The 16872-nt window shown below is 34.4% G+C and overlaps 1 protein-coding gene across 1 annotated transcript; it reads right to left on the reverse strand.

Annotated features, from left to right (window-relative positions):
- Positions 1-4281: 4281 nt before the first annotated feature.
- Positions 4282-12323, reverse strand: LOC135158061 (putative nuclease HARBI1). Its single transcript, XM_064115345.1, has 6 exons — positions 12232-12323; positions 9318-9381; positions 8370-8586; positions 7595-7881; positions 6399-6547; positions 4282-5801 (listed from the first exon to the last, which is right to left on the reverse strand). Exons 2-6 carry the CDS (start codon positions 9360-9362, stop codon positions 5447-5449), a joined length of 1053 nt encoding a protein of 350 aa, XP_063971415.1. The 5' UTR covers positions 9363-9381; positions 12232-12323; the 3' UTR covers positions 4282-5446.
- Positions 12324-16872: the final 4549 nt, after the last annotated feature.

Genomic DNA, 16872 nt, shown 5'->3' on the forward strand with positions numbered 1-16872 from the left:
TTTCTTTCGTAAAAAGTGGGGGGGATGTTTGTACAGGCCATCCCCCCCTCCTCGAAAAGTGGGGGGATATATCCCCCCCATCCCCCCCGGGATTTACGCCAGTGCCCGCTGCATATGGCCATGATTGCGATTTAAGTGGATTTTTTTTGCAAGAGATAGTCATTTAAATTCTCATATTCACGCATAAAAAAACGTTAGATACCAATTATCAGTGGTCCAATATTTGATTTTGGAGATTATCTACTAATATTTTTATGCTTTGACAATCCTAAAAAAATTAAAAGGCCACCCCCCATCTCAAATGAAAAAAGTATATTAATAAAGGTTATTAAAAGCATGAATGAAATGAAATAAATATTTTTAAATGTACAAGTTTTTATCAAGGGCAGCATCAATTTATTTTTATACATTTTAAATTAAAGCGGATCGGCCCTGTGGCAATGTAGCTACATGTATATGACTTTTGATGGGAAATATCATAAAAAAATAATAATGCAATGGATACTAACGTATATCTTTCTTTTTCCCCCATAAATAGTATCGAGGATCAATTCCAAAGACCTCAGTTGGATTCTGACACTGTGGAGCACACCAGGTAATTTTATCTTTATATTTTTCTTTAAAATCTTTGAAGGGCACATGAAAAAAAGGGAACTCACCAAGAAGAGGTGTATTTGTCAATACCAGTACCATTTTTGTACACCACTCCTAAAAAGAATTGAAAAATTATTGAAATAAATATAACACATACACACTCTCACACAACACTGTACACACTTGCAAATGAAAGAATAATATAATTCATATATACATAAACATAAAATGATAAGTACTAATAACAAGTGAACCCAATTTCTTGTTGTATCATTTTTTAGAATCTCTAAATTTATCACTTTTCCAAATGCATTTCATTTATATTGAACGATTAATAGGGAAGGTGGGAACTGGGAAATCAAAGAAAATGAAATATTTATTCTTACCAAAGTCAGTTTCATGTCAGGTATAAGGTCAAACTTCAAAGTACAATTATAAATATTGTGAAGAAAATTTGGCAATCTACAATTTTCATTCAGAATTTTTCTCTCAGCTGATGTTTAGAATTTTTTCTCTTTATACTCGGCACAACATCTAACAAAACATCTTCAACAAGAATATTCCTTGAACAAAGGTATTGAAGCATTCATTTCATGTTTATTCAATGGGAAACTGAAATACATGTGCACATTGATAACATTATATTAATATGAATTCATTTATTTTCTAATTGCAACAGATTGTTGGCAATCCTTGCAAGTAAATTCAATTTCTGAGATGAATTATTCCTTTAATTTGAAATAAATACATTCATGCATAAATAAATTTTCATGTGACTATTAAAGAAAACATTACATTTCATTGACATTTTCTTTCTCCCCAAATAGAGCAATTTCACCATCAGAAGCAGAATCTCATGATTCAACCCTAGACCCAAGTGTTTCTACAATCATCAATATCCCAATTTCAAGGTACGCCTATTTATGAATTCTCAATATTTATCTTTATGTATGAAGATTTAAAAGTAAAAAAAACATGCAAACTTCTCCAACTGAATAGTTGGATCATCAATTTCAATAATTTTGATGCACATACATATTTTTTTTAAATCAGGAAATATTTGCATAAATAAATGATACCTACATTATTATTTTGATAGAATGGTGTGCGACAGCTTTTATTTTTAGAGTAAAATTACTCTATAATGAAATCTTTTCATTTAAAAAAATTGAAATTAATAGGACACCTTCATCAGGCTCAACTTCTCAAGGAAGTCAGATCGGAAATGGTGTGACGCAACTCACGCAAGGCCCTCTTTCAAGGTATTTTAAATCACTAACACTGAGATTTCTCAAACTGTTGCTCTGATAAAGAAATGAACAAACATATTACTTTCATAGAATTATTTTTTTTCAGCAGGGTCATCACTTTCAATGACCAATTTCATGTACATGTTGCATATAAATTAGTATGTAGAATATAGTAGATTTTAACAATATTCAGTGATTCTGATATATGAATTAGGAACACTGACTGTATCTACAGTCATCAATTTACCCATTTCAAGGTATTCATGAATTCTCAATATTTATCTTTATGTATGAAAATTTAGAAGTGAAAAAAACACATGTTAACTGCTCCAACTGAATAGTTGGATCATCATTTTCAATAATATTTATGCAGGTGCACATACATACTTTCTCATGAAATATTTGAATAAATAGCAGATACTTAAATACAATTTTGATAAAACGATGTGCAAGAGCTTTTATTTGCAGAGTCAAATTATTCTATAATGAAATATATTTCATTCCAAAACTTAAAATTAATAGGACTTCTTCATCATGCTCAACTTCACAAGGAAGTCAGATCAGATCTGGTGTGACGCAAATCACGCAAGGCCCCCTTTCAAGGTATTTTAAATCACTAACACTAAGATTTCTCAAACTGTTGCTCTGGTAAAGAAATGAATAAACATATTACTGTCATAGAATTAACTTTTTTCAGCAGGGTCATCATTTTCAATACACCAATTTCATGTACATATTGCATATAAATTAGTATGTATAATACAGTAGACTTTAACAATATTCTTCCAGTTCAACATATGATTCTGAAATATTAAGTCAAATAAAATTCATTCAAGTTCATATATACATTTCATGTATATACATGTATACATATATACATACATTTCATTCCTTTTACAGCCAAAGATGATGTTTTTCTTTTAGTAAACAAGAGGTACATTTCTTAATATGCATTTTGATGTTCTCTCCTAGTCATGAAGAAAGAACTCCAAAGCCGCAGTCTCGCGGATTAAAGAGGGGATGTACAAGTAATTCCCACCACAACACCGGGCCCAAAACGTCAACCAGCTCAAGTGAAGAAAGACTTGTTGAATTGGCGGAAGAAGAACACCAAATACGCCTTGAATACATGAGAATAGAGCATGAATTTAACATGGAAATCCTCAAAGTCAAGAAGAAAACAGAAGAAGCTAAGCTCAAGGCAGCTCTTTCTTCCTGTGAGGATTAAATCCTCCTTACTGCCTTATTTCATCTCTGATTTTGATGAACTTTGAAGTGTTTTCATTCGTTTATGTTTCTTCATATTTCTTCAGAACATTTAGTTTACTAGGTGGACTTGTCCCTTACATTGGCATTAATTACAAATTCCATATATCCTTCTTATTTCACTTTGATGTTGGTACATTTAATTACTTCAGATCTCAACCTGTAAGAGGTAGTTCTGCCCTTTGACACGAATGGCAGTAACTGTAACAGTATCTTTTAATGCTCCTTATCTTGTCTTTTAGAAAGTTCAAGTATTTTAGATACAAGTTCTTTCATCATAATTTTCATTAACAAAAATTCTTTATCAGAGAGCATGTTCCAATCACCCATGCCATCTCTTGTAAAAAGACATATATTTTTATGAGTACATATATATATATATAAATATATTTATTAGACCACCAATGTCAATAAAGTTGAAGAAATATCTATTATGCAGAAGATAAACGTCAATAAAGTGGAATTCAGACACTGTTAATGATCTTGTTGCTCTCAATTTATTTCTTTGCCATTGTGTCTATGTACCTTCTGCACATGAACGTTCAATAATTTTATATTTCCTAACTCCTAAGACTAGACTAAAAGTTCCATATCACAGGAGAAAAATGCAAGAACTGATGGCTTCCACAATTATTATTACTTTGAATTGTACGATGAAGAAGTGACAGTAAATTACATCATCAACATGCTTGAAGATATTTTTGAGAGGAACACACAAAAAATATACTACAGGTAATGACAGCTCTACGATTGACACTATGATGAGGCATCAATATCACAGCTATAAGAGTAATAAAAAACGGTAGAAAACTAATGCAAGGAGGATGAAACAATCCTGACGTTTCAAACATTGAAAGAAGAAATTAATACAGGTCAACAGACAATTTTACAAGTACTGCAGCTAACCAGGCATACAAGGTGCATTGATGAGATATGTGTACATACAGAATCATGGTAGGAATAGCCAAATAACTTCTTGACAAGAACAACAGGATACCGCTCTTTGTGTAGGATGTTTGTTTCCCAGTGTAGCATACAACTGTATTTGCATTCTGAATTACATTCCAAATAGGAAAATGTCAAAACTAGAATGCCCTCCATATTAATCAAAATATATTCATTATTCTGATTATGTATTATATATTCTTTTCCAGCTTTCACTTTTTTTATTCCTTGTCTTGTGAACTAGCCATTATATAATAAATATACAAATTACCCATCATGCAGAGGGGGAAAAAATCAATATTTTTGCAGGGCTACTTTGGGGACAAGCCAGAATGTTAACTTTTGTATTACATGTACAGTTAACAATGGACCCTATGATATTTTTCGGGGGCTTTTCTTGTTTAGTTTAACAGTGCTTTTTTTGCAGTTAATTAAGGGGCATATTCATCCGTAGCCCTTGTGTATTCTTTTCCCTGCTTACATCCTGATATTCTGTAATCCAAGCAGTTAAATTTCTCACCCATAAACATAGATTATTAGTTATCAAGGAAAAGGGGATGGGCATATAACCTTTTAAATATATTAATGCTTCTGGTAATAACTTTTCATGATGGAGGCACCCTCCCCCCTCAAACAAAGGCCCAAACTTTCGGAATGTAATTCAGATGTAAATGTAGCTGCATGAAAACCTTGCTTGCTGGAAAAATAACAAGTACCTTGGCAGCTTCATGATTTCCAAATATCCTCTGCAGCTACTGAATGAACGGTTGGAGGCAGAGCAGATAGTCCCGAGTGGCTACTTTACTTTAATGTAAGGCATGTCTGTGATATTTTCTTTGTGTTAATTCTGATGACAAAAAAAAAAAAAAAGAATTTGCACAAATGTGGGAGTGTTTTAATGTACCAAATTAAGCAATATTTAATAAGGAAAAAGCCTGAAATTTGCACTATAGAATTCAGGATAGTTAAGTTTCAGATTTCAAACATTTTCGTTCGGATCAAATTCACTGCCCTTCCCATGATAAGTCGAACGCCTCTGGCAGTCTCGCCTGCATTACGCGAATCAATATAGCAGCAGTGATGACTTAGAAAACTATTAAATATACTCACAATAGAAAACATGATCATTGACCCAAAATGACCTTTTTTTTACCTTGATCATATGACCTAAGACTTGTGCATAACAATAAGTGATCTTTGATTCCTCTCATGTCTGTTTCATGAACTACATCCAAAAACTTTCATAGTTATGACATTACCAAAAATTAACCTCGGTTAAGATTTCATTGTTGACGCCGCCGTTGTCAGAAAAGCAGCGCTTTTAGTCCCGCTGTGCTACGCAGGTGAGACAAAAATTACCTTCTATATGTATATACATACACAGACATGCCTTAACGATTAAAGTGATCCTCAATTATCTGCTCTCTCCTGAGCCTTCCTACGACAACGTCGTGGAGGCCAGGAGGAAGGTGGACAAGTGGAGGCATTTCCTCAGGCTCAGGTCCTGGAATATCTGGCTCGCGCCGGTCAAGAGAGATATTCCACAGGACCGAGCAAGACACTATGATTGCAAATGTAGTGTCCACCTTCACGCGGAGATAATTGAGGCAAGGGAACCTCCTCTTCAAACGACCAAAGGTCCGCTCAATAATACAACGCCCTCTTTTGTGGGCAGCATTATAGCGTACCTGTGGCCGTCCCTGAGGATTCAGGAGAGGGGTCATGAGATAGGGAAGACATGGGTACCTGAAATGGAAATGGAAAAAAATACATGTAAGTCTCTTACTATTAAATTTATGTAGGGAATTGGACGCACTAATTAATAATTTCCTAAGCGATTTATTTCAAAGCAATACAGTAGAAATTTGAAAAATTATGATCCATTTCTTATTCTTGCCACAGCCGTTTGCACAAATACAAAGTAATAAGAGAACCAAATCTGAAGTTGAAACTTTATAAATTCAATCCAAAATGGACAAATTAATTCTACTTTATACTAATGAATTAATGATAAAATTATTGTACTTTCTAAGTAAACCATATTAATATCTCACCCCCCTCCCCTTCCATCAAAGAAATCTATGCTGATGAAGTGGGTTCTTTTATTTTGTGAAATAATGGATCCCTCTTTTGTTTTCATTAAGAAAAAATAAAATGTAATTATTGAATTTGAATTACAAGAATAATAAATTGGGGGTGCCACATTTTGGGTGCATGTGACATCTCAATAATAAAGTTTAATTAATTCAGATTATCCTTTAATAGTCATTATAACAATTTAACTAGATATTTTGGTGTAGGTTCCTTTAAGAAAGGGATACACTTAATGACCAATGTACATACCCACTATCTCCAAGAAGCCACTCAGCACCATCTGCCCTTGCCTCCAGCTGTTCCTTCAGTGAGCTCTCATTGAAAATCCGGGAATCATGGGTGCTGCCAGGCCACCTTGCCACAATACTTGTTATTTTCCCAGCAAGATCACAAACTACCTATTAAATTTGAAAAAGTAGACATACATGAATCACACATTTACATGTACATTGCATTTCAAGCTTGGCAGGTAATTTAACTGCACTTACTTTCCTGATTATTGCAACATTCTTCCAAATGTGTTATTTGACTCAACTGCCTGCAGTTAGTGCAGCAATCTCCCAACATATGAATTTGAATGACCCTTGGCAAATTATATTCAGTCTCCTTGCACTTATATTCATTAATTGATATGTAAAATCTTAACATAGAACAAACATTTAAATTACCCTTTCATAATAATTGATAATGCAAGAAGTTAATAGTTTAATAAATTCCATTTTTGTATATCCTAGTTGCAATATGCAAATGAAGGGTATGGATAGATGACATTTATAATTATCTATATAAGAATTGCAGTCTTGTGTTGATGCATGTATATGGCCTAAATCAGGGATTCTCAAATGGTGGCACGCACGCCACTTGTGGCGCCCAGAGCCTTGCGGAGTGGCGCGTGGGAGCCAGTACAAAAAAAAAAGAAAATAAAAGTTCGATCTACTATTAACCTGGAATTGAGGTTTAATAATTTTATAACAAAGGGAATACAAAAACTTGACTGTATTTGAAATTTAAATGCGTATTAATTTCCTTGGATTTTGTGTAATCTAGCATTCGATATCCCTATTATGGAAGATCAATCGGATGGTGTTCTTTTTTTATATTCATTTTATTTTTGATGTATTCACTTAAATTTTGTAGTATGTTGGCATTTTTATATCTTCTGTTAATTTAGAACCCTTCTTAGCCATTATTGAAGGCTTCATATTTTAAGCACTTCAGGTAGCTCTGCATCCTCGTCCCCCTCCCACCACCACAATATTTAGCTCATTCACGTGTTGGACAGTGGAGCAGTCCAGATTTTCGGAGCTTCAAAAAAAGTAATCGTGCACAGCTGGCCAAAATAATATCACATTATTCATATTCACATAATTCCATAACTATTTGGTTGAAAATTAATTTGATTTTCCCAATTTCGGATGGGAATTAAAAATTACAAATTTACTTACCTGAACATTGACCGAATATCTGTTCTTCCTGTTCAAGAAGTACATGGCTTGTTCGCCACCAGGACTCTGGATGTAGACATGAGTCCCATCAATTGCACCAATGACCCCTGGAAATCTGCAGTAGTCGTAAAATTGCTGCTGGGTCGTTTCAACTTCTTCTCTCGTTGCAGGAAAGGTCATGAATTGCCTCTTCCTCCTTGCAATAGCTTCAGACACATCTTTGATCACTCTACTGACAGATGACTGTGATACTGTTGCCTCATCACCATGCATCCTCTGGAAAGATCCTATGTTAGAAAGAAAAATGAGATCAAATCGACATTCATAAAACAAACTAAATGAAACTACTCTAGAAATAGTTAATGTCAACAGCAATAATAATAATACTAATCCTTATATTGACTTTAAGCTTAATCACAGTTTGAGCAATTGAATAGCCCTATTTAAAAGTTATTTAAAATCTGAGAACTAAATAGCACAAAAGAATAGATTGAGGGATCGAAATTCAATTAAGGACATTCATCACTTAAAGTGAAGCCCATGTCATTACGACCAAACTTCACATATTTACCTTAATTAAATATAATTACAAGATAAGTGTAAGCCTCTGTAAAGCCTCATGATTTCACATCTGGTCAGAATGCACTTTCTGTCAATTTCAAATCAATGGAAGATTTATTAGCATTTAAAATATACATAGCAAAGCAATCTTTATTTGCTCAGAAAAGATACATTTTTTGGTGCTATTAATATTAAGGGTACATCAATTACTCACCAACGGCATAAAATCGTAGAACTGTCAAAACCTGTAGACTGACTGGTAGAGGATTGTTCCTCTCCGTGTTCCTCGTCAAGTCTGCTTCAAGCATGTCGATGATGTAGATGACGCTCTCCTTGGAAAAACGATATCGTATCCGGAATGCTTCTTCATCGTACAATTCAAAAGGGTCCTTCAGGTCCCGGGGACCTCTTTGTGGCCTCCCTTCTGGATTCTGTGTACATATAGGGGACAGTTGCATGTTTTAGCAATATCTTTAAATTTGTTCAAATAATGTAAATATATGAGTTCATAGATCTAGTTTGCCAATGAATTCCAAACTTGGACCAGAATAGATCACTCAGGGTATCGGGAGTCTTAAAGAAAATTACTTGCAGGTGAGACAAAAACAAAATAGTGAGTGAGGGACATCTCGACTGTCTCATGTCACTGAGTTGTGCATATCACTATTTGTGAAAAATAAGCGAAACTTTAAAAGGACATACTGTAGCTTACTTAATCTTATTTTACATCCAATTTTGATGAATTTTAAGCATTATGCTAATTTGATTTTTCTCCATTTATTCAAATCAACATTTTTCTGGGGTGGACTTGACCTTTATTTAATGTTCATTTATAAAAAAATAATAATTGTCTCCACATCTTTTCATTGCAACCAAGGGATGCAATGGTTTGATAGGATCAGGATTGTTAACACTAACTGCCCTTCACATGGTTAAAAAATCGTAATTTGAATTATTCCAGTGAAAAACAAGGCTAATGACGAATATTTAGCACGTGTGAAACCAAACTAGAACATGATTAGAATCATGAACGCTAATAACAATTACAATAGCAATCATTACAATGAATCAAGATTCACATGTGAAAAGGCCCTTGGTAGTACAGAACACAAATCTAATTTGACCAATGAAATAAAACCTCTTTTGACTTGTATATTCATACCTCTCTCAATCTTCGGATACGACGAACGTGATGAAGATAGGCCATATTTACGATGTTTGCAACTCTGTGACACAATAGAAAATTGATACTGTATTAATTCATGCAAGACGATAGGCATAAATAAAAACAATTTATATAAAGCATCTCATCATTCATGCAAAAAACCCGGGGGGGCCAGTTCCATTCACGAGTGGATACCATGCGCGACCATGGGGTCTCGAAAAGCACCCTAAACACGTAATTTCCATATTCTGAAAATGCACCCCTTAACAAGTATTGGCGTGTGAAACCCTACCCTTAACAAGTATTGGAAACAAAACGATACTCTTGGCAAATATTCCCTGAAACGAACCCCTAAACAAGTACAGGAATGTTTTATTGTTACGGGTCTTTCGGTCGTCGGCTTTACCTATTTTGGTTTAGTACGACCCCATCTTCTACATCTCGCGAAAATTGGACTCTAAACACGAAGTGTTGGGGCAAAAAGGACATCCTTTATAAAACATTTTAATTTTGTTTTATCATCCCCGCAAATTCGACCCTAAACACGTAATTGTCCTATAGCGAAATAGATACCCTTTTTTCATTATTTTTGTGTTTTTGACACCCTTATCACGTTACGTACGTAACGTGCCCTATCGTGAAAAGGACATCCTTTTTACGTGTTTTTTTGGTCGCGCATGGTATCCACCCGTCAATGTAAGTGGCCCCCCCGGGCAAAAAAAATAAAAAAAACAAGACAGCTAACATTAATCATTGTCAAGGAAAAATGTAAAATGTATTAAGATCCCAATCCCCATAATAATAGGTTATGATCACAGTGACATAACCCCCCCCCCCCGGGTGACCAGACGTCCCGTCCCGACATACCCTTCCCGGGACGCCTATTTGTCCCGTATTTCAGAATATTGAAAAAAGTATAATTAATACATAGAAATGTGAAGAATATTCATCAAATAACCAACAGATGACAAAGCAGACGTAACATTAAAATTGATAACTGTTAACTTGCAAGTTCTACGGTGATTTTCTTGCTACCCAATACATTGATAACGAACTGGCCTCCTGCCTGTGTGTGGCAGGCTATTAATATAGCTAGGCATGTTGGATCGGAGAAGATTTTTCGTTAAAATGATTGGATTTTTTGTTTGCTTTAAGTTTGAACTTTTTCCTCTTTTTTTTCATTTTTCTTTCTTTTCTATCCTTCCTGCTTGCCTTTTTTCTCAATCTAACTTCATTTCCAATCTTTCCTATTTATGTTCATTTGTCTTTCCTTCTTTCTCTTACTTTCCTTCTTTTTTAAAGTTCCTTGTTTTTATTTCCTTCCTTCTTTCTTTCCTCAAACTTTTCTTTGCTTTCTTCTCCACCTTTCTCCCCTTTTTCTTTTTGTTCTTTCTCTCCTTCCATTATTGTTTTTCTTTCATTTTCTTATCTCTTCATTCTTTCCTCCCTCGCTTTAATTCATCCATCCTTTTTCATTCTTTATTTTATTTTACCCTTCCAATTCTTTTCCCTTTAATTTCTTTCCTCCCCTCCTGATTTTTTCTTTCTTTCAGTTTCTTTCAAAGAATGAAAGAAACATTTTTCTTTCCTTCATTGTTTAATTCGTTCTTCCTCCTTTTTTCCCATACTTTCATTTTGCAAAATGTGCATAAATTAACATATTTAATGAGTAAAAAAATTTGTGTAGAAGTTTAGAATCCCCCACCAGTATCGTTTTGTTTCCAATACTTGTTAAGGGTAGGATTTCACACGCCAATACTTGTTAAGGGGTGCATTTTCAGAATATGGAAATTACGTGTTTAGGGTGCTTTTCGAGACCCCATGGTCGCGCATGGTATCCACTCGTCAATGGAAGTGGCCCCCCCGGGCCCCCACCTAGTGCTATGATATAGCAAACAGAACTGAAATCGGACTTGAAATGACGAAGTCGAAGAAGCTTTTTTTCTTTTTTAATTGTGGACGGATGACAGGATCTCAGGGGGGAGGGAGGGGGGGTGGGTCAAAAGTTTCAATTTCGCCCGTCCTCTATGCTACGGCTACGCACACGATTATCCTACTAACTAGATTTTATTATTATTTAGCCTAAGTTAGTAAGTAATTTGTTAGGACAGTTCGGGCCAGGGGCAGGAGGACCACTCAGTTACGTTAGCCTAGGGCTAGGCTATAAACTTAACTAAGGCTTAACGTTAGAAGAGCTCAGTCAGACTCACCCAAAAAGGCAAAGCCCAAACTAACTTAAGGGTTCATTACATGCCGCCGCGCACAGAAAAATCAACCATTAGTATTAGTAACTTAGTCGTGTTGTGCACACCAGAAGTGAGATCCCAGCACGCGCGACCCACTAGTTAGAAATCCACTGCCAAACGCGGTTCATGGGCATGGTGCGAGGTTACTAACCTCGCAATACGTGTGTGTGAGTAAGGCTCTCTCAGTCTCACTCAGTCTCACTCAGTCAGACTCAGTTGATATAGATTATAGCTCGCTTCAGTACAGCCTCATAACATAAGATAGTCATAAGTCATAATCATATTCAGGATATTCATATCATTCATATCATAGGCTAAAATAATGCCATGGCATGGAATGCAAATCATCATATTCCAAGGTTTCTTTATTTAATTCGTTTGAAATTCGCTTTGTCCACGTTACATTGAGATCTAATCAATGTCCACCCTTGTGCGAGGCGAGATCGCGATGATTGAAGGATCGGGCGAAACTCGTGTATAACTTCCAACACAAAAGTGAACAAATGGGACTAGCATTAAAACACTGCTGCGATAACGTAAAAAACAACAATGTCATGGTCTTTTCGAATGACAATTTATTGATTTAAAATAAATACGAGGTATGCATATAATGTTAATACGAAATTGAATGAAAATAGGCATCGGAAATATAACGATATACTTACGATTTGTGCTTGAACTTGGCCACTATCACACACGATACGGCGGATTTGGACTGAATCGTCTGCAAATTTGTCTTCAAAATTTCGGCGCCAAGATGGACAAGTCGATTTTGCGCACGCGCGTTTAGGAATTAAACCACCCCTATGAGCAGTCTAAATTAAAACCAAATTATGACGTAGTTAAACCCCCCGGCGGTTTAAACTTCTTTTGTGAATAGCAAAATCGAGACCGTGGTCTAAATTTAAACCTTAGAGGGGGTTTAAACCTCGACCATGGTTTAAACTTCTTTTGTGAATTCGGGCCATGGGGCCTAAACTGTTAACAGAAATGAATCGTAGTGATTTAAAAGATGAATTTTGGAACTAGTTGTAACTATTGTTATCCATATTACCCCGTTTATGTAATAATTATGGTTTTTTTAATAAATATTTTGATTGATTTGATTTTGGGATAGTACCTATGGTGAATTGCCAATTCGTCCACTCACGTACCACATGGTCTACCTTCATTATTTGTCTAATGCCATTCCGTCCATCAACATTTCGTCTAACAATAGGTTCAATGACCATTTGGTCCAATCATCACTTCGTCTAATCACCAGTTCGTCTATGACCATTTCGTCTAATATAATAACCAGTTGGTCTATTAGATTCTAATACCCATTTTTTCATTCATTTCGCCCAATTAACACTTTTCCAATGCATTATTAGACCAAATGGTTACTTTATGGACTAAATGGTTATTGGACCAACTGCATGGTATAGCCGAAATGGTGAAGTAAACCTGCGCCACAATGAAAACGCCGAAACACGCCCTTATAAAAATAAACCATGGTTTTACAACCGTAATCATGGTATAACCATGGTTAGGGGCGGTTTTACAATGGATCGATGGTAGTCCATGGTTTTAAATTCATAACCAAGGTAAATGTGTGGCAGAAGTGTGGTAATACCATTGTTAAAATACCATAGTTATAATAACATGATAAAAATGTCATTTTATGACGATTTTAAAACCATGGTTATAAAAACCATCATTATACCACAGTTTTAAGAAAGTTAAAAAACAATAGTTATAAAACCATGACAAAATCATCTTTCTACTTTGGTGAAAAAAACCATAGTAATTTAACCATGGTTGTAACCATGGTTTCACAGTAGTATAAAAACAATGGTTAGGAAACCTTGGTTTAACTCCCGTTCTACTAAGGTTGGAAATCAATGTTATAAAACCATGATTTAAACCATGGTTTTATGATAGCATAAAAACAGTATTTATAATACCATGGTTAAAATTCCGTTTTACCAAGGTTGAAAACGACGGTTATACACCATGATTTTAACCATGGTTTTAAGATAGTTTGAAAATGATGGTTATATAACCATGGTTTTAACCGTGGTTTAATGAAAGTGTAAAAACAGTGGTTACAAAACCATGGTTAAATTTCCGTTTTACCATGGTTGAAAACGACGGTTATACACCATGATTTTAACCATGGTTTTATGATAGTTTGAAAATGATGGTTATATAACCATGGTTTTAACCATGGTTTAATGAAAGTGTAAAAACAGTGGTTACAATACCATGGTTAAATTTCCGTTTTACCATGGTTGAAAACGACGGTTATACACCATGATTTTAACCATGGTTTTATGATAGTTTGAAAATGATGGTTATATAACCATGGTTTTAACCGTGGTTTAATGAAAGTGTAAAAACAGTGGTTACAAAACCATGGTTAAACATTCGTCTTAGCAAGGTTGAAAACGACGGTTATAAACCATGATTTTAACCATGGTTTTAAGATAGTTTGAAAATGATGGTTATATATAACCATGGTTTTAACCATGGTTTAATGAAAGTGTAAAAACAGTGGTTACAATACCATGGTTAAATTTCCGTTTTACCATGGTTGAAAACGACGGTTATACACCATGATTTTAACCATGGTTTTATGATAGTTTGAAAATGATGGTTATATAACCATGGTTTTAACCGTGGTTTAATGAAAGTGTAAAAACAGTGGTTACAAAACCATGGTTAAACATTCGTCTTAGCAAGGTTGAAAACGACGGTTATAACCATGATTTTAACCATGGTTTTAAGATAGTTTGAAAATGATGGTTATATAACCATGGTTTAATGAAAGTGTAAAAACAGTGGTTAAAAGACCATGGTTAAAATGAATTTCCGTTTTACCATGGTTGAAAACGACGGTTATACACCATGATTTTAACCATGGTTTTATGATAGTTTGAAAATGATGGTTATATAACCATGGTTTTAACCGTGGTTTAATGAAAGTGTAAAAACAGTGGTTACAATACCATGGTTAAATTTCTGTTTTACCATGGTTGAAAACGACGGTTATACACCATGATTTTAACCATGGTTTTATGATAGTTTGAAAATGATGGTTATATAACCATGGTTTTAACCGTGGTTTAATGAAAGTGTAAAAACAGTGGTTACAAAACCATGGTTAAACATTCGTCTTAGCAAGGTTGAAAACGACGGTTATAAACCATGATTTTAACCATGGTTTTAAGATAGTTTGAAAATGATGGTTATATAACCATGGTTTTAACCGTGGTTTAATGAAAGTGTAAAAACAGTGGTTACAAGACCATGGTTAAACATTCGTCTTAGCAAGCTTGAAAACGACGGTTATAAACCATGATTTTAACCATGGTTTTAAGATAGTTTGAAAACGATGGTTATATAACCATGATTTTAACCGTGGTTTAATGAAAGTGTAAAAACAGTGGTTACAAAACCATGGTTAAATTTCCGTTTTACCATGGTTGAAAACGACGGTTATACACCATGATTTTAACCATGGTTTTATGATAGTTTGAAAATGATGGTTATATAACCATGGTTTTAACCATGGTTTAATGAAAGTGTAAAAACAGTGGTTACAATACCATGGTTAAATTTCCGTTTTACCAAGGTTGTAAACGACGGTTATACACCATGATTTTAACCATGGTTTTATGATAGTTTGAAAATGATGGTTATATAACCATGGTTTTAACCGTGGTTTAATGAAAGTGTAAAAAAAGTGGTTACAATACCATGGTTAAATTTCCGTTTTACCATGGTTGAAAACGACGGTTATACACCATGATTTTATGATAGTTTGAAAATGATGGTTATATAACCATGGTTTTAACCGTGGTTTAATGAAAGTGTAAAAACAGTGGTTACAAGACCATGGTTAAACATTCGTCTTAGCAAGGTTGAAAACGACAGTTATAAACCATGATTTTAACCATGGTTTTAAGATAGTTTGAAAACGATGGTTATATAACCATGGTTTTAACCGTGGTTTAATGAAAGTGTAAAAACAGTGGTTACAATACCATGGTTAAATTTCCGTTTTACCATGGTTGTAAACGACGGTTATACACCAAGGATTTAACCATGGTTTTATGATAGTTTGAAAATGATGGTTACATAACCATGGTTTTAACCGTGGTTTAATGAAAGTGTTAAAACATTGGTTACAAAACCATGATTAAATTCCCGTTTTACCAAGGTACTAACTTTGTTAGTCTGGGCCTATAAAGCTTGTCACGACTAACTCGGCTGTGGACTAACGAATGTTTTTCATTACTCGTATTTCGTATACTGCATGGGTCCATTGATATTTTGTATTTTTATTAATGACATGTGTAATTTGAAATTGCATGTACATTTTAAAATGTCTCTTTATGCTGATGATACCGCCATTTTTAATCACGGTGAATCAATTAAGGAGGTACAAAAGTATTTGCAAGATGATTTTGATTCAATAAGTAAATGGCTAGACTTAAATAATATGCATTTACACCCGCAAAAAACAAAAGCCATGGTATTTGGTCAAAAGAAAAAGTTGAGGGATGCTCATTTGTCAGTACGTGAAATTCAGGAACAAACAATTAGAAAATGTAAAAAAGATTAAATACTTAGGTGTCATGCTCGATCCGGGCTTGACTTGGTGCGAACATATCGTTTGTAAAATATCTCGGGCAATAGGTTGTGTAAGGCGGATTAAGCACTTACTGTCCTTTGATATCATGAAGAAGCTGTACTTTTCTATGATTTTACCTTACATTGATTACTGTATTACATCTTGGGGAAGCAGTGCAAAAATACATTTAGATAAGATACAAAAACTTCAAAATAAATATGCTAGAATGCTTTTGATAAAAGATTATCACAAATTTCTTTGTTGCAGTCACCGTGAAGTGGCAATCAGTAGATCAGCGTATAAAATATCAGTATTGTGTTCTTGTATATAAAATAATGAATGATTTAGTTCCAAATTATTTAAAACCTTTAGTATGTAAACGGCCCGTGAAATACAGGACACGGTATTCTTTACGATGCCCCCTTCAGCTTCCCAAAGCTAGAATTGAACATAAAAGAAAATCTTTCGCATATATATGTCGGACCCAAATTATTTAATGCACTTCCTTCAAATTTACAAGTTTGTACCTCCTTGTTAGTTTTTAAAAAAATATGCAAAGCCTTTCATACGAATTGATATAGAGCGAAATGATATTCCATTGACAATGCTATGTATGTTTAAATTGTCACTTCCCACTCTATATTTTGGTGTTAATTGTTTCTGATGTTAGATATTTTGTATTTTTGAT

Source organism: Lytechinus pictus, unplaced genomic scaffold, assembly GCF_037042905.1.
Source record: "Lytechinus pictus isolate F3 Inbred unplaced genomic scaffold, Lp3.0 scaffold_27, whole genome shotgun sequence".
Lineage (NCBI taxonomy): Eukaryota > Metazoa > Echinodermata > Echinoidea > Temnopleuroida > Toxopneustidae > Lytechinus > Lytechinus pictus.